Source organism: Eutrigla gurnardus (assembly GCF_963514095.1).
Source record: "Eutrigla gurnardus genome assembly, chromosome: 15".
NCBI lineage: Eukaryota > Metazoa > Chordata > Actinopteri > Perciformes > Triglidae > Eutrigla > Eutrigla gurnardus.
In genome coordinates this window covers 8,610,171-8,630,021 of record NC_139938.1, presented here as the reverse complement: position 1 = coordinate 8,630,021, position 19,851 = coordinate 8,610,171, and the positions used below count along the sequence as shown (strand labels likewise).

General features: G+C 42.1%; 1 protein-coding gene across 1 annotated transcript in view; it reads right to left on the bottom strand.

Moving 5' to 3' along the window:
- uvrag (UV radiation resistance associated gene) overlaps positions 1-19,851 on the bottom strand; it is an 89,177-nt gene that overhangs the window by 62,166 nt on the left and 7,160 nt on the right. The window contains exons 5-8 of the mRNA XM_084029141.1: positions 17,835-17,909; positions 17,630-17,715; positions 11,547-11,652; positions 7,526-7,652 (exon numbers count right to left, since the gene is read on the bottom strand). Of these exons, the coding sequence (XP_083885267.1) occupies positions 7,526-7,652; positions 11,547-11,652; positions 17,630-17,715; positions 17,835-17,909 (394 nt within the window). The remainder of the gene's footprint in view (positions 1-7,525; positions 7,653-11,546; positions 11,653-17,629; positions 17,716-17,834; positions 17,910-19,851) is intronic.

The following is a 19,851-nucleotide window of genomic DNA, read 5'->3' as shown; positions in this document are numbered from 1 at the left end:
CCCCAAGATGGCTGGCCTCAGAGCTAGGTCATGTAGACAAGTCACTGCTCCTGGAAAAAGGCCTTTATAGTCCGGGGGCATCGCAAATAAATTACACCAAAATGTGAAATACTCGCCTGTGACTATTACATGCCTAGGTTTTATTGTGAAAGGTAAGAATGGAAGGAGTGGATCTGGTATGCGGTGTCTTTGTCAAGGTGGAAAATATGAATAAAGTTTGCTGTCTTTGATTGGACTACGGAGCCTCAGAGTGCAAGTAAAACATGAAAAAAATAAACCCACTGCTGTGTAAATGGCCTTAAGATGAACCAAGAACGACGCCTTGGTCAAACTTTTCAGTGACATCACTCGAGTCAGCATTGGTTGAATAATAATAATAATAATAATAATAATAATAATAATAATAATAATAATAATAATAATAATACATTTTATTTGTAATGCACTTTTCATTGTTAAAAACAATCTCAAAATGCTACAGAGTAAAAAGGCTACAAGTTTAAAAATGTCGTCTTGCCAGACATCTGTAACCCATTCCTCACAGACACAACCCACACCAGACTCCCACCAACCTTGTGGGTTAGGTGGGTGGCAGGTTTGACAAGAAAGAAGAATGGGTGGAATAAAAAAGACGGCATCTCTGGTTCCGCTGCATCGACTTTTATCTTTTTTTTTTTTTTTTTTTAAGTGCTCAGTGTGGATTGGAGGGCCGCAGTGGGCGGGCACTACGCTTCCACAACGACACTGTAGATTTGTGACAGAGTTAGAAGCCCAAACTGCTGTGTGAGCGCAATGCTGAGGGCAATGAGCACAACAGAGACGCTCACATGCACTAAAAAACAGCAGCAGCCTCCGGTTCTGAGAAGCCAAACCTGAAGTGCCTTACATACATAACGATCATTCTCTCTGCAGGCATCAGGGGGCGCCCTCTCTGGTTGCAAAAAGAAGTCTGGTTGGAAGTCTATGAGAAAATAATCCTATTTCATTCTTCATTTATTATCTTAGTAAACATTTGTAAACATGAGTTTATGGTCTCAATCTCTAGTTTCAAATCGTTTTCAATAGAGCATGATGTTCATTTAGTAAATGATGGTCCATTTAGAGTCATAAACCATAAAGCAGGGGACGCTTTAGGACGGGGCTACCTTGTGATTGATGACTTCAATACTTGAACTGGGGCATCCCATTGAACTACCAGGTATGCTTTAATATAATCACATAATTGATCATTATATATCATGATCATAATATAAATGATTCTGATTCAGCTAATGGAAAAACTGTGATTATTGATTCCTGGGTTCTATTCTTGGCATATTATTTAAGCAAAAGTATGTTGAAAGCAAAACACAGCAGAAAAATGACAATATATACGTTTGTGGCAGAAATCAGGTTCACAAACAGACTGGCAGCTGGACCGTCGGCCTAATGTACAAGCCGTAAACAGAATGCCTCTCGATGTGATGACAGCCGCTGGCAGAAAAGTGAGTTTGGGGAAATTAAGATGATCAAATCACATTCGTAATCTGATGGATCACAGGACCTGCTTTTTATCACATACTTCCAGTCACATCCATGCTGCTCAAGCTGACACCATGAGGGTGGAAGAAAAGATACGTCGTCAGAGAGAGAGGGATGGAGAAAATAAAGGTACTCTGAGGTCCCCATCAGATTAGAATGGAAGGCAGATAGTGTCAAGCGGAGATCAGACAGGCCATCCCTCTGTTGAGGGAGGACACGAAAACATATTTTAACGCCGGCTGCGTGTGCCTGTATGGTACTCTTGCTTTCATGTTCTGCCCAGCTCGGTCCTATCTGTTCCCTCAATCTTGTCACCCTTTCAACCCTCTAAGCTGATCCAGTTGGTAGCACGGTACAGCCAGACAAACTGCAGCGAACACCACGGCAGCGTACATGCAGCACTCTGGCCTGTGTGTGTCGACACATCTTCTTCATCCAACATTATGGGATACAAAATGGGCCGTGGCTTGATGATGCTACAAACTGTCCCACATGCTGGTCAATCGGATGTTGAAAAATGATAATGGGACAATAAATGCATTGAGGGTCTTTCCTGTGTTTTTTCTGATTTTGGACATGAGAGTATGAGTGTATTTTAGTGTGTAACATCCGACAGGCTTTGTGGGATTCTGAAAGAAATCAATTAAGGGTTTGTTCAGGCTGACCTCTGTGCAAGAATTGGAGTGTTCCTGGACTGAGTGAGGTGTTCCTGAGGACAATAAAGGTGACACACTTTATCACATTGATTTAAACCCTATAGAAAAAAAACAATAGTAATTAAAAAAACGTTGTATCAAGCACAAAACCACAAAACGCTGAAATGAGCTGAAGGGCATTGTGACAGTGTTTCAAAGGAATAAACTATACGAGTGTCAGGGGGGAAATAACTATGAAGACCATATTGAATGCTGCATGTTGGGAAACAACTGTAAAGAGCCTCCCTTTGTTTCCAACTCAAAAGAATCCATCAGAACTGACTTGTTTTTTAAACCGAGGCTCTTTGTGAAACATGAGGGATTTGGATATTTGCTGACAGAGTGGGATGTCAGGGGGGTGGACAAAAATAACATTGATACGTAGAAAGACATTAGTGAGTCATTAGGCCGAGTGTCGGACTGCGGTGCCTTATCCTCAGTCAAGATGGCAGCCAGCTGAAGGATGTAAATGTGTAAAGCTGCTGCTAAAGGAGGCCTAATGATGATAGCTTCAACATGAGACCTTTTCTCTGAGGTGACAAATACCTCCTCACACCATACCTTCGCAAAACCGTTCCTTCCACTTGAGAAACCCAACCACTGACATTTATTGGTCGGGAGCCCTGGCTGTGTTACAGAGCGTGAGAATAACTACCGTTACTAAGTACAATAAACGCCGTTCACAGACCTGATTTATGTCATCTGCTCAATGTGGAAGGAGGGAAATTAGACTGGAGGAAATTGTGACAAGAGTGTGACCCCACCAAAACCAAACCCATTTATTTTCAATTCATAGCCCTAAAGAAGGAAAGAGGAAAAAAAACAGTGGTCATGCTCATATGTCCTCGGTTACGGATCATGTGAAAGACATGCAGCGGACTTAGCGTGAGTGTGGTTGCATTTGTAGAAGTGAAAAACAACAGCTTTTCTCAAGTCTATGATTTCACTGCCATTACTGTAAATCAGCGTGCATTGAACAGTTGGTCGTTAACCTGTCACCAGGATGATACCGACTGCTGATGCTTTTCAGTGCTTATTGTGCAAACACTATCCAGGATGCACATGAAAAAAGATGAACAAAGTGGAGCAAAACAACGTAATAGTAATGACTTCACACAAAAAAAGAAAAGAAATGCAGAGACCAGACACACATACCTGCAGAACCCCGACTGTATGTTTGGGTTTTCTGAGCCTCTTGTTTTGAGAGAGGCCAGTTTCCTGGGAATAACAGGTTGATAAGCGTCACTTACTAATGGGCCCCAGGACTGTGTGAGCGATGTGAAGACCACACAGACAGGTACAGACGAGATCCGAAAGAATGGGGATTAACGGTCCAATGCGGGATGCACTCTGGGGCATATATTACAAGCAACGTACTCACACATGCTGATAAACTGAGTATTAAATCTACAAAGAAACCTAACCTACCTAATAAGCACTGGAATGCTGGAATGTGGAAATTTAACAAATTAAACACTCGCTTCCAATTGAATCAACATAAGTTTAGCCGTGAACTTGACTGGCATCATTTGAATGGATTAAATCTGCTTCTTCCCGTTTGTGTGTGTTTTGACGGACGCCAATAAAGTCTCCAGAGGAAGAGTTTCAAAATAAAATTTAAGCCACAATTGATAAAAACATGCGTCTCCACGACGAAAGATGAAGTCAGATGAAACAAATACGACACGGTGCCAATCTAAATATAATCAGACACAACATCAGCTGCTGTATGAAATACTGTAAACGCCTGTCTCCCAGAGTATCCTGTCGGTAATTAATGCTTTTAAGGCTTTTTTTCCGATAGTGAAACAAATGAATATGTGCAGGCTGATTAGAAGAGTTAAACAACAAGCTGGACGTACAGCAGAGCTCTGCAGCATATGGCTTTTAGATTTTGAGTTATGAGTCTGGGAAAAAAAACAAGAGTTTTTTTCAGCGAGCCCTATTCAGCGAGAGCATTTCAATTTATCCTAAAAAATACATTTGCCCTCCTTTACCAGCTGAAGGATTTTTTTCTTCTGTTTCTTAATAAGCACTTGTCCTTTTCTGGAGGGAAAAAAAGCTGTCGAGAAGGAGAGCAGCGAGTTCTTTTGGCTGTGGACGAAGTGGTGACAGGTAAAGAGGTAGAGGATTAACAGACTTTTTTTAATAATTGCAGCACAAAGGAAACTTCTCCCTGAACCTGCTGTCCTTTTTGTCCGAGTTTGCATAGGTGTGTGCATATATGTGAAGACTACATGCTTATCATTAACAATCCCTGCCCCAGGTTGGTGGCTCAGTGAGGAGTCGTTGCTCTGTGGCCAAACAGCAAGCTGATCTTACTGACACAAGGTACCAATTAAGGTGGAATACCTTCTTTGGGGCTTCAAAGCTTCAGTGAGAAACATTTGATGCTGGCACTATAAGGCACTGTATACTTTAGTGAAATTGTAACACACACACACACACACAGAGGAAAAGGGAGAGAGGGAGAAAAAATGTCAAAGGAGAACCTGCGTCTCTTTACGAGTATCGCTCGCCTCTCATCTGTCACTCACTCAGTCAGTAAAAGAGACAGATTTCAGAGTCAGGTGCCTGAGAACGTTTTTTCCTCTCACTGTGGCCGCTTGTGTCAGAGTAAAAAACACACTTCCGTTATGAAGCACACAAAGTCAATGATGTTTTTTTGTCCTCCCTGTGGATTATATTTTATTTGCCCCCCCACCCCCCCAATCCTCCTACGCCCTTTGATGTCGTCAGACCATCAGGCTTGAGCCCTGGCGAGCCCCTTCATTTAAAATGGCGCTGGAATGGGGAAGAAACTTGTGGCCATTATTTACATTACTTTGCTATTATCGTCTAATGGCAAATGAGGTCAAAAATGTGATTTTTTTGTTGAAAATATAATGGCTACAAAATATGCAATAATCACACTGAATGAATTGAAAGCCCAAATAAGAAATTTGGATAAATAAATAGACTGTACCCTATGCCAACATATAAAATATAAAACCGATCTCCTTCGCTGCATTTCAGGACCCTGGACAGCATTGCTATTATTAAGGATGATGCATAACAAATTATGTAAGTTTACTTTTCCTTATTCCATGGGCTATTTGACATTTTTGGGGCAATGCATATAAAAAGTAACAAGAACCTCCAGGTCAGGCTTCATTTTAGTAGATAGCAACTGACCCACTTTAAGACAACAAGAGAGCAAAGATATATATTCAGTCATATATAGACATAAAATGTATTTTAAAGATGCTGCTCAGGAACGGGTTCAGTGTCCAACACACAACATCCAGGCTGAAGCTGTTGGTCAAAATTAACTTCTGTAATTTTGATTCTGGTGTGACAGCTAGTAGCTGTTTGTTCTCATTCTGCAGTAGAAAATCACTTCGATGCACTAAAGTCATCAACAGAGTCACTGTATGATGCAGTAGGTCTCCTTGGCTGCTATTAAACCTGAGTTTGTATGAGCACCACAAAAAAGACATAACTAAATACTAAATAGAGGGAGCTAAAGTTGGGAACGTTGGTGTGCTGCAACCGATGAGGAATACTCTGACGTCACGACATACAAGTTGTGGGTACATGCAATTATATATACATATATAAAAACAAAAATTGTGTTTATTTTGAAGCATACCTGCATACGTGTTTGGGTGTAGATTTGTCAAGCCGAGCTTCACCAACACTGCCTTTTTATTTCCCCATGTACAGTAACAAGCAGCCATAAATCCCTCCTCAGCTCTCAGACATCAGAGACAGGAGCTGCAGACTTCACTGGGTTAACTAGATGACACCACTGCACAAACACGGTCGCTCTAGTGGCCTGGCACATGCTGCAGAAACCACAGGAATGGTGATATATACTGTACATTATGGGCATATGTGTTGAGTGACTCCAATCCTCTGACTGGGAGCGTGACAGACGCTTCCTGTATGTGACAACACTCTCTACTGTACTCCAACGTGAACAGGTAACACAGCTCACACACAGTCTACCTGCTGCTGTCAGACAGCACTGAAACCTTGACCAATGTGTTTTAAACTAGAGTTTCTGTACAATAAACTCACATGTCGATGGTGATGTTGGGACCTCAGGGATTGCGTCTATGAAACAATTCATGGATGCAGACTGAATTGTTTCTGAACATTCAGATTGGAGCGTCCTCTCTCTCCTTCCCCCTCCCCCATCTGCATTTGGACCACAGGTCTCAAGTCCCCAAGCAGCGATTGCCACCAGTATGTTCATGATTCAAGCCATGATATTGGTGTAAAAACTACAGACCGTTTATAAGAAGTGGACATATTTGTGGTGACATCACCCATTGGTTTGTGGACAACGGTTTTCAAGCCTCGAATTCGAGGTTTGGCCGTCGCCATCTTGGCAGATCAGCATCCAGAGCAACAACCTTATTGGATCTGGATCCATCTGGATTCAGTGTGAAGCTGCTAACAAAGTTAGCTTTATAATTAAAGGGCAACTATACAGCCAGGTGTTAAAGTAATTTTAGTAGCTAATTGACTTGGTAGCGCGGCTGTGGTATCGACCTGTGGGGCGGCTGTGGCTCAGAGGTAGAGCAAGTCGTCCTCCAATCGGATGATCGGGATATCGATTCCTGGCTCCTCCAGTCCGCAGGCTGAAGTGTCCCCAAATTGCCTCCGAAGGCAGTGCCATCGGTGTATGAATGTGTGTGAATGGGTAAATGGAGACTGAATAGTGTAAAGCTTGAGTGGTTGAAAAGACAAGAAAAGCCTTATAGAAATGCAGGTCCATCGACCTGTCAATCACCAGGTAGCACCGCCCTTAAGTATCCCCTGCTTTATGGTCTAATTGACAATACATGGATCATAATTTACTAAATGAACATCATGCTGTATTAATGAAAGACTTGAAACTAGAGATTGAGACCATAAACGTATGTTTGCAATGTTTACTGAGATAACAAATCAAGATTGAAGTAGGTGGATTTTCTCACAGACTTCCATAAAATCAGACTTCTTTTTGCTACCATAGGAGTCCCCCCCTGATGGCCAGCAGACTAGAGGTTGCTGCCTGGTAAAAACATTGTGTATGACTTTAGATTGGACTGGCAGAGCACAATGGCATTTATAGGCCTACAGCAACTTATTAGTTTTATGTGTAAATTAATGTGTGTATTTTTGTGTGCAAAAGGGAAACAAAGCAATTAATATAAATCCGTAACCCCCATCCAATCCTCCAATTCATTAGGATAAAGAATAGAACAATAAAACTTGTAATCTTCTGGAGTTAACAGGCAAATCAGTCAGAGTGTTGGATGTGCAGCCGTTGGCTTTACCTTTCTTCTGAAGCTGTGCCCTCTCCTTCTGCCGCAGGTCGATCTCCCTGCCAAGTGCCTTCCTCTGCCGCTGCAGTTCACTTCGCAGCACAGCTATACGCAGCTGCATGCACTCTCGCTCTTTCTTCTGCTCGGAGCAAACAGGAGAGAACGGTATGGAGAGAAAGAAGAAGGAAGGAAGCATAACGGAAAATATTTACTATGTGGTCACAGCAATTTTAGTATTTATTACCTTTTATAATGGCCGATATACTGTATATTCCTATAACTTCCCACAAAATCAAGCTGTCTTATAAATTAAATGCACATCTACTGATACCGATATCGGGCCGATACCGACTCAAACAGCTGGTATCTTGACTGGCCCAAAAAAAGTCACACACTCTAATATTTCAGATAATTTCAATAAGCTAATGCAATATCAAAACGTTTATTTCGGTCCAGACTTGCTTCACGTCACGTCTTTTACGCCTGGGTGCTCGGAGCATTTAGATAGCACGCCGTATCGACTCGTCTCGCCTCTGATGCGGCTCCGTTGCCGTCTCAGAGGCATAATATTACGCCTTTACCCCTCGGCGAGTGTTTAGACTGACGACGGGCGGAATAATGGCGGAGTACTCCCGCAATGAAAAGGCAGTCTAAAAGGGGCTCCTGATGCACCCATCACTCTGGAACAGGGTCAATCTGGACTCCATTCCATTGTTCCAGAGTTCATCCTTTATGCTCCCTAGCAAATTGAAGCCTTTTCCCCTGTGAGCCTGACTGATAAGTGATTTTCTAAAGGCTACACAGCTGTTTGGTCCCAATCCCGTGAGTTCTCCTCACGTGCTCTACTGTTGATTTTTTACTATTTGATTTCACCAAATGTTTAAGTTTTCTTCAATCACGACCATTCATTATTATTTTCCGACCACATTTTTTCCTTGAAGATGAAGGTTCACCACTATCCTTCCAGGTTTTAATAATGCGTTGGACAGTTCTTAACCCGATTTATGTAGTTTCAGCAATCTTACTTGTTTTCTTTGCTTGATGCAGGCCAATAATTTGACCCTTCTGAAACAGAGTTTCCATAACCACAGAGAATGAGAAGCTACTCACTGCATCTGTTAGGGTTAAAGAATTTGTTGCCAGCTCAAACATATGAATCACTGCAGTAATTATCCAATGGAAGGCTCTTACCTATTTGCTTAGTTAAATCCAGGTGGCGACTTGTCTATATTCTATATACATTATATACTGGAATACTTTTTAAATGTTAACCAATTTGCATTAAAACAGTTTTCACTTCATAAATGACAATTCACTACATATATATGTATTTATTTGTTATATTTTATTTTACAAAGCTAGGAAATCAACGTTTAAGTCAGGCCAGTTGATCCACTTCTACAAAGTGAGACAGCTTATTGGTATTGGATCAATACTTGGTATCAGCCGAGATATCGCTGTCGGGACTGAAAAAGTTGGATTGGCGCATGCTGTTCTTGCTGTCAATTACCCAGAATCCACTGTCAAAAACTAAAAACAAAGAAGTTTGCAAAGGAATTGACAATCCAATACACCTGACTGAGCCCTGACAGTGTTACAGGTGAAAAGGTTCAGTAGCAGCGATTAGCACAGCAGCACCATGTTTGGTATTTGACCTTGAAATTCAGTTAAAAAACAAAAACCTTTAATGTGGTTAATGCTGAAACACTGGTGAAGCAGCCTGTATTCATCTATAAATAAATATGAGTACTTCACATCGCTGCTTAACGCCCAGCACACAGAGAACCATGGGAGAGACGAGACCACAATAAAGCACATCCGCTCCAGATGAGTCGGCCTTTGTCTCTGGGCCCTCACCTCTTGGCTGGCGTCACTCTCACCACATGCTCCCCGACCAGCAGCAGCATCCGTGTGCAGTCATTAGTCAACATCTTGCTCTCTCTAAAGTCCGTTGCTTCATCAGGCTTCATGTCTCTATCTGAGCCTGCAGTGGGCTAACCCTCTAATGAAGAACAGCACCAGGGATGCAGGGACTGATGGATGTGGATGTGGTGTACAGTAGATGAAGGGGGAGAGATTGGAGGTTAACAGAAACATGGAGTGAAAAATGATGAAGTTGGGGATGACCAGATAGGGCAACTTCAAAACATGCAAGGGGAGATTTAAGAGGCGACGTTAAGGGATTATGTGATGACGACAAAAACATTTCCATGGAGAGTGACATGGATAATGAAGAGTTGGGAGGGAGAGAGCTTACTGGCAGGATAACCGAGAGATTCAGCCTGTAGTTTGCAAACAGGGACTGAGGCATCACACATACACAGATAGTGATCGTGGCCTGGATCAGAAGAAACACAGATATGCTTCTTCTTGAAGACATCTGAGGGCTTTGGAGTGAAAACAGAGGGGGGTATCAGTCAGAGAGAGAGAGAGAGAACTGATAGAGCCTCCATCTCTCCACTGCGTCGCTCCCTGATGCTTGCATGTTAACCACCACTGGCTTTGGCACGAACTATTGAGCCTCCTACACTTTCACTGAGCGACAAAGTTGACAAGTGGGTCAGAGCCATGTCAGCATGTGTGTGTGTGTGTGACTGTAAGCGACCACCAGGGCCCGTCTGACTCCTACTGAACATCAAACAGCAGTGGGTCAGCTGAGTAAATAGGCAGCAGGCGTGGGGGGAGCACGATGTAACCCAGCAGATTAATGGCACAGTGTGGGTGAGAGGGTGAAAGGGCCATGTGCTGGGGTTGGTGGCCTCCACTCTGTCCCCCTTTGATCCACGCTCACTATGACGCGCACAGAAGGATAGTACTGAGCTCTCCAAAGCCAAAGAGGGAAACCCTTAGAAGGGCCACACAATGCTCCACTCACTCTTTACAGGGTTTTTCTTTTTTTTACGGAAAGGTGGAGGACGAGGATTATGTGATTTATTAGCTGATGTGAGCTCTGAAAAGGGTTTTTTAAGGAATGCTTCACTGAGGAGGAAATCAGAGACAAGTTCTTGAAAGGGATCCTTTGTGGCAAAAGAATGGAGCCTCAATGTTTTTTGCGGGGAGGCTTGAAAAGGCTGTAGTGGAGCTACTTTAATAGGTAGGGTGACCTGAAAGGTTTTTGAAAGGAACAAAAAATGAGCCATATCAAACGCAGATGAGAGCATGATGGAAAGAAACAGCTGTAACAGCTGTCTAAAGAGGCTCTCTACAGAGGCACTCGAACTCTTTAAATTTGGTATCAGTGCAAAAGCACAAACGCAACACACACTGTCCCGCAGGTTTGAAACACTGGGTGGACACAAACATATCCCAGCTGCGCTTTTTCCAAAGGCAAGCCTACCTGGAAGATGAAAACACCGAAGTGTCACTGCCTCGGGGCTTTTATAACAGCAGAAGACACGGGATGCTTTTGAAGTGAATGTTTACAATAAACACAATGTCAACCTGGGATCAGTGCTTCGTTTTCACAGCTGTGTGGCTGCCAATTCCAAAAAATGTTAAATATGCTTTCTTGCTTTCGCTGTGGATCCTAGCCGAGGATACGTGACAGGAGGTGGAAACATAAACAGTGGATTCTAGTCGAGGCGTTAGCATTTAAGCAGGTGGGATATTGTTCTCCCCAATTTTCAGTTGAGCCACTAAAACAAAAGGATAAAATAACGGCCCAAAGGGTATATTTACGCCTCACATTACTTTACATTACAATTACACCTGGAGATTTAGGTGAACAAGCTCTTAAATCTCACATAAGTATTTAGCACAGGACAATTGGCTGATGTTTGTTGTTAGGGTGGAGGCCAATGGGCCTGTGATTGCTGATCGCAGCAATTACTGCTCCATGGTGACGGTCTTTCAAAAATATCAAATTGCACCTCCTCATTATACATCTTCCCCAAACCTGATATGTTTACATATTTCTACAAGCACATGAGCTGATGAAACAAACTAAAAATAAGCAGATAAGCAGCCTAAACACTGCTGATTTAAAGGGAAGTTGCTGATGAATTGGAATTCCGCTGCAGACAGTGGTGCTCACCCGCTCTGTGCAGGTTGCTGTCGTCCTTAGCTTTTCCTCAATCTCCTTCCCAATCTTCTGCACAGTGACTTGGGTCTGCTTGATGGCTCTCTGGGCTGTGTGAAGCCTGCGGGAGGAGGAGAACACAAAGTCATCATCCAGATCGTTGTTTGGACCCACACACTGGACCATAAGGACAACTGCATGTTGAAACTGGATTTCCAAGTGGCCATTAAATTGACTGGCTGCACCAGTGTTATGACTACACCAGCACTTTATTTCATTTATCTTGGACTGTTTGGAGGGCATCCTAAGAGTTATGGCTGTCCTCATGTAGAAGACTCATTGTGCAGCATGTTTGTTATCCCTCCTCCTCTCTTTTTCTGATTTACTGGGGTTAATCTCTTTGTTGCGGGCTGACTGCCGAGTCTCATGAACTGTAAAAGTTAATGACGAGGTTAAACATTAAACAAAAGGATGAAAGCAATATTGAAAACATTCATAATAATAATAAAAGTCAATAGTTCATTTGAGCAGACAGACCAAAATACCACAAACCCAAAATATCACAAGTTTAATCACACATATTTTCTAATAATCCAACCACAATATGAGATCAAAAGTTGTCCCATAGACCTGAACCCGTCAGGCCCAGGAAGCAGAGACAATTGTCAAAGGGCCAAATCGTTCACAGGAACCATAAAGATGGAGGCCTAATTCCAAATGTCATGTCGCTCTCATCACTGAAATAGCGAACAGCAACATCGGTAAACAAATGACAAGCCAGCACATTATTTAGACCATTAATCACATCACAGGGGCAATTAACTTCTGAGTATGTTTTCTTCAAGTCCGAGCTCGTAGAAAAAGAGCCAAAACACAACCCACGGGATTCCAACAACACAGCTACAGACAACAATCCCACATGGTAGGAATACTTTTCTGAAGATAGACAAAGGGGAGAACTGGAAATAAGCAATCCTTCCTGCTGAAGAGAGAATGTCTGAACAATCTGGAGCCCAAATAAAGCCAAATAACCCTATGGTTTGGGTCACGAGGGTGATGTGAACAGGGTTTTCCTATGCAATAGCTTTGAGACTTGTGTTAGAGGCTCTTTTTTCACAGGCCTTCAGCTTGTTGGGGCCATTTTACACAGTCACTTCTGGATAATATTCCCTATTCCTGGCAACAAATCCATACCAAATGTCTCTATGATGATGTAAATAAAGCTTTGTGCAGGAGTCCTACAGGATAAATATTTTCTGCCCACATTTTTAATCTGCCTCAGGTGACAGTGCTAGCCGTTTCAGATAGTAGCCCCTTAGAACATCAGGGCAAATCTGTTTTGACAGCTTCATCGGTTTGGGTGATTGCGATGGTAGAATCTGATATGGTCTTTTTCCCCCAGGTGAGAATAGTTATCTTCTCTCTCCTTTTCACGCATGTCTGCTCCCTTATCATTCCCTGAGTCTTGGCCTAACACCTGCCCATCAGGCTCTATCACAGCCTATGTACCAAGAGGGGACGGGGGAGGGGGGAGGGGGTAGCATTTGGGTAGCTGTTTAAGTTTTAGGCAACCTCTGGGCAACGGTCCAAAAGACACTTCTCACGAGCAATGACAACTTTCCTTTTTCCGAGACATGTGAGGTAACTTACAACTCTGCCACATGGGATTTGCAGGAAGTTATGACTGAGGCTGTGCACTCAACCCTTGATGACGATAAACATCAGAAAAACAATAACATTCTCTCCTTTGAGCAGGGCACTAAATCCTGCAGGGGTGTCAGATGAAACTTGTGTTTTTGAAACCTCCAGATCATTTGATAAACAGAAGGCATCTTGTAGATTTGTTTTAATGGGGGCTTTTAGGTAGAGTACAAATGCTTGAATTATAAATGTTAAACTTTACAATCAACTAAATGCAAATGCATGAAACTGATGACCCAGGTCTTGGTCTTCTGTTCATTTACCTTTATTGCTAATCATGAAATAAATATTTGCCATTTCCATGCACTATTGGAGTCAGCATCTGCAATTTTGCAGTCAGGCATGAGAAGGAATCAGCAAAGACAGATGTGAAATCTGGCTCACGAAGATAAGCCAGAGAAAGACCTGGGATATGATGAAGACACCAGGGAGTACACCGGTGTTCTTCTAGGAGAAACTTGGGAAAAACATCAAGTACGCCTTATGTAGCACCGTTTCTCCAACAGGGAGGTCGATCTAGCAAAGCAGCAGGGCGACAATGCACACAATGAGCAGGAAAATTAGGTGAATTAATCGCCCGGTTCAAACTAAGCAGACAAATACTTGGCTGCTTCCGCTACCAAAGCAGTATCTTAAAGGTATTGAACATCACATGGCCTGGCCAGTCTTCCAGCTTTTCATCACATGCAAGTGTGCCTGATGCACTTGTCAAACAAACCTGGGTCAGAGGAAACAAGCCTCAAGGACTAATGACTGTACTGAATTCATTTCCAGCAACCATTTTTCAAACAACACAGAGTGAACAGGGCAGTCGATAGAGCGATTCAAAACAAGCTCAGAGACATTTTGTGACAACAAATTGAGGATAATGTCCCACTATCACACTTCTGCCAGGGACAAAACAGATGGCAACGCATGCAGAAAATCACAACAAACAAAACCTCCAAATTCCGCCGGTGTCTCATTGCTGGAGAATGTCAACAAATTTCACCACTTGTTATCCACCTCACTTCTCTATTGTCTCCATTTTCACGGATCAAAAGATAAGATTACTGGAGTTTAGCAAGCCTCCATAAGCACTTCTATTCCTCCAGGCTTTCTGTGGGGATCTGAGTTGCTATGAGCCATGTTTACATGACAACTACAACTGAGATGCATTCAAGCCAAAGAGATCTTCAGAAAAGATAGTTTTGGAAAGGGCAAAATAGGGTCACTGTAAATAATAATAGAATAATAGAAGTTTGGATGCCCAGTCATGGGAATTACCTCCTTTCCCTTGTCTTACATGAAAAAGCTCAATCTGTTAGTCATGGATACATAAGCTGCGTGATGGAGTAAGCCCTATTATACACAATGCACAGGCTTAGCTATAAATGGTGTTTAATGTCCAAAAATCATATAAATATTTCTATTAGTCAACACCCATTGTCTTTTGTTTGAGAAGCCTGAAAACACAAGGAGAGGCTAAGGTTTAGTAGTTTTGAGTTTGGGTCTAATTTGAGTGGTGGACGTAAAGAACACTACAAGCTGAGATAACAACAGACAGCACCGCAAGGCGAGCAAGCGCTACAGAAGCACAACACCAAAAACTAAGCTTCCTCTTAAATTATGAATATGGTGTTGCTTTTATTCTGCAAAAGTCCACTCCGGAGGTGTGAAACGAAAACAAAAGCATCCATGTCCATTTCTCCACGGAGGTTTAAAGCTCAGGCCGTCGGTTTGTTTTTGTAGTCTGGTTGCTGCTGGTTGAAACCTCAGGGTCAGCCGAAGACTCTGATATACAGCTGCCTGGATAACGCAGGACCGCAACAATGTCCCATGGCTGAGAGCCGGGGCTGCGGCCTCCAACCAGCATGTAAGTAGACCTAACGGGCTGCCTGCAGACCGGGGGACCCCCCACGGAGCTTCACCTTCACTGTGTACTGCTTCTGTTGACACATACTGTACGAACGTGCATACTCAACACAGGAGCATACAATGGAAATCAGGAAACACGGGCAACATATGGTTCTGATCGTGGGTGAAAAATAAAGTTCCCCCCTTTAGGCTTCAGGAGTTAGAGACAGGTTTAATCTGCAATGTCACAGTGCTGAACTGTGAAAGTTGCGCCCCAAGAATGATGTTTACCATGTGTCACATGGGCCACACGTTACAACAGACCTGGAACTCTCAACCTTCACTATCTATAGTATTTTCACTATAGACAATACTTCTAAAAGTATGCACATAACTGTTTGCTTTCTGAGAGCTGTGAACAATATAAGATGGCCTCTAACAAGTATAAACTGGAACATTCACTCTTTCAGCCTCTCCTTTTTGTCACTGTCCAACTAATTCAATATGCAGCTCAGTAATGCAAAGAGAGGAAGTCAGCCTACCATCAGTGCTTTAACCTTTAATATCTGCACTTGTATCAATAAAAAAAAAAACTTTGTTGAACAGCTGGATCATCTTTTTCACCATCTCCTTTCTTTTTGCCCTGACAGGGGCTCTACTGCATGTAAGTTGTGGCTCAGCCTCTATCTCAGCCTGGAAGAGACCAAACGTTGCTGATTGATCACCTGTGTTCTTCATCTCTCCATCTGAGATGTGATGTCGGGTTGTCTAGCCCACACCACCATGTTACTCACACAGACACATAGACCATAGCTCTTGTCTAAAAGGACTGGGGGCAGACTGTAAATCTACTGACTAATTACCACAATTAATCAAGACCAGCACATTCTCAGGAAAGAAGCTCTCATCCATCTTTACCATCAAAGCTCTGCACTGGGACAGATGTGTTGCACTGAGCCAAGGTGTGGGAGAGACATGTATTAAAAAAAAGACATTTACTCTGAATTCTCTTGAAGATGCAAAACAAAAACAAAAATAGAAGACCACCCAATTACACGATGAAAAGGTCAATGCTGTGTCAGCTCAGTGGCATATAAATGTGGCTGCTATATAGAATTTATCAATGCCTGCAACCATGTAAGTGAGCCAATAACACAAGCAGAGATTTCAACACCAAGCACGGTTCCACCAGAGGCACTGTACCTGAATGCTACACAAGGTTAATGCACTTTGAAAAAGGCAGAGCTCTGCAGGTCAGACACTGAGTGGTATATATGGTTATATACCAGGGGGGGTTGGGGGGGATAATCCCTGTTGGAGTGTACGGTATCTGATGAATCATTCTATAGTACATAATCATAAACTATGTGCATATGAGTGCACCGAGCCAAGGAAAAACTCTGACAGGGGTGAGGAGCTGCAGGCAGAGAAGTGTGTGGGAAGAGGGGGATCAATGTAACTTTGTTAAACTCCGCAGCGTCCCAGTGGGTGTGGATTGAAGAAGAGGATGTGGAAGAAAGCTGCAATAATAGAAGATGCAAGAGCAGAGGTCATAAACGTTATGATTCAAACTGGGATTTTTCTCCTGCAAGCTGCTGGGGAGGCAATGGTATCCTCTCATATAAACATAAACCATGACCACTTCTAGATGAGGGAGCACTGTTTAAGTTCAGCTTGCCTGGGCAAACTCCCTTTTTTGGATACTGTTAAGGCCTGTGACACATTTAAGTCCCCCTATTTAATTCTTATAATAGGAAAATGTCAGTGGAAACCTTCATAGTGCTCCTAATGACAGGACCCTTATCTTATTTTGGAAACGTCAAAGTTGAACCTTCCAGATATACATTATTTCGTTAAAACTGGGTGTAATTACATTGTTACTTGATAAGACTATGATCACAGGGTTTCCCTCTGGGGAAGCCCTGGAAAGTAGTGTTTACATTCTACCACATTTAAATATAAATGTGAAACAGCAAGGCTATGTTTGTCAACAGATGCCAGGACTGCCTTGTCGTCTACAGTTCTCTTAATTATTGCACCAGGGTTCCCCTTCTAGCAAACAACTTTCTCAGCAAATCTCTGTCTCCTTCCTGTGGTGTAAATTTGTATTGCAACCATATTTCACAGTCTACGGTCATTTTAATCAGGATCCCAAATCGGACCATCGGAGCTGGCTTCATGATTAGGTGCCTTTGTTGGATGGATTTCTTAAAATATTCTATATAATTGTTCCATGATTTCCAACAAATACAGACTGGACTACAGGTTAGTGACATTCTATACAGCCAGAGGCCAGGAGAGCTGCCTTGATAATGGATCAAAATGTCAGCTTTCCTGTGGCACCATCTGCTGGAACACAAATGCCAAATACAACACACATAATAGGAGGAAGTCTGCCAATTATGCAAACAGAACAAATAAATAATCTATTGTGGTGGATTCAGATAAATATGCACATGAGAGCAAAGGTTGCTGCATTGTAATGATATAATAAGTCAGAGGAAAAGAGTCCTAACGATATGATATTATGATGTAAGATGGTTACATGGCATGAATCTTACCTGAGTAAAGAGAAAACACTGTAGGAGTTCCTGACTGAACTCTGGTCGACCTGAAGCAGACTGTTTTTCTTCCGTTCCGACTGATCCTGCAACAGCCACATGTGAGTGTTTCAGTGCCAAACAGCATCCAAATAAAGCTAATGAGATTAGGACAGGGTGTTTCACTATGATGCAAAAACTCTGGAAAACTGACAAAAGGCTTTACCTTAAGATCAAAGTCAGCTGCATAGTAGCCGTCATTCAAACCAAATATGATCTCATTTGGATTCCTGGATCGAATCTGTGGACAAAGCGAGACATTAGAGTCTCACACAGACAGAGACGGGGAGAGAACAAAGGACAATGGGCATCTAGTGGTTTACGAGCTTTGAAAATAGTCTCACTGAGAAAGAATGACAATAGCATTGACTTCTTTTACTCATTTCCCCAAAGAGAGTTTCAAAGTGCAAAGCTCTCCGATTCAGAGTGAAAATACGACTTGGAACTTCATAATCAGACACCTCACATTAGCACAAGTTTCAGTGCTTCTCACTAAGTCTACAGATCACAGAATCAATGTGTTAAGAAATATGTCTTCTCATTTTTACAACCGAGTGAGCAACCCGCAACATTATTGCCAATTACTTGACTACCACTGCCGTACATTTTACATTTAAATGTTTTTTATATTGTAAAATCACCTGAAACTAAGAATCATTATGTTTTTATTATCTTAGAGTAAGATGATAAGATAAGATGTTTATTTCTACACTGGGAGCAGATCGTCTTCACACTGTTTCTACAGAACAGAACAGACAAACCAAACACTGATTCTAGAGAGAGCCTCACATTTTTATATTAGCTAAAGGCCACAATAGTTCTCTTGGAACAGGAGGGTAGTGGAGGGATATTCAGTTGGATGTAATCTGCAGTCCCACCACTAGAGGGCACTTACACACACTGCTCATTTATGTGAATGAAATAAGGTTTGTCTTGACACCACACATGTCAAGACATGTTTGGTGTCTTGACATGTGTGGTCGATGCAGACCTAGAACAGTAAACTGAAGTACAGACACACTAACATCATTTGGCCTTGTGAGAATGTAAAATGTACTGCAGTGTAAAGTGGTTCTCCCCCAGGGGTCCTGGAGGGACGACCAGGGCTCCTCAGAGAAATAAGGAATCGTTTATTTTCACTATTTTATTTTTACTATTTTAAGTCAGCTCAATGTGAGAAATGTTCACACTGTGACATAAAAAGCAACATACAGCCAAGTGTGGTCAGCTTCACTGAACCACCGCTGATGTGTTGCTCAAGCACTCGTTGACGTAAATAATACTGAGAACTGTCTAACGGCTTTTTTTTTTTTTTAAGATGGGACGGAACAGGGTGAAACAAAGCCATATGATTGGCTGACGCTTAACCACATCAATAAAGTGCTTAGAAAAGTTGCGACCAGCTCAACTTGAATCACCTCACACCCATCTCACAGCAACAAGTGTCAGCAACAAGTTTGTAGCTTCATGTCACCAGTTTCCATTAATTAAGACTCGTAGAATGCTTTTCTTAATCCCTCATAGTGTGAACGCAGCATGAGAGTCATAAGAGTGCCTCTTCTGAACATAGGTTTCCTTAAGAGTTCCTCTGGTCATATCTTAAGACCAAACTATTTTCAGACAGAGGTCCCTGAAGCAAAATCTTAGCAAATAAGGAACTGTGACATGTGTATTAATGTAGGGGTTAAAAGGCTGGATCACATTGCATAACCAAACAGTAAATGTATGTTTTCAAAAGACATTCTTACTCTACATAATTTGACTTATCTCATTGCCGTTTGTATCCTTTTGGGAAATTACTTGCAGACTGTTTTGACATGAATTAATTAATGTCTGACTGCCTTATTTAATTAAGATCATTCTATTCTAAAATGCAACAATGATTCAAGTTCAGTAATAAGCTTTTACAATTGTGTGATGCTTTGATGAACTCACTGTGTGATGCATTACTGAATGTAATGCAGATGTCTTCATTTTGTGTGCCATGTTAGATTCAAAGCATATATTAAGACAACACCATTTTGTGTTACTGTGAAACACTGTAAAACAAGGACTGAAAACGTTGAAACTTATGTGTTTGGACTATAGTAAACAATGAATTCAGCTTCTGATCAGATGCTGTACTGCATGTGCCTTGTAGACCATAAGTACAAATGACAGCTGTGTTCATAGGTTTGCTCTCA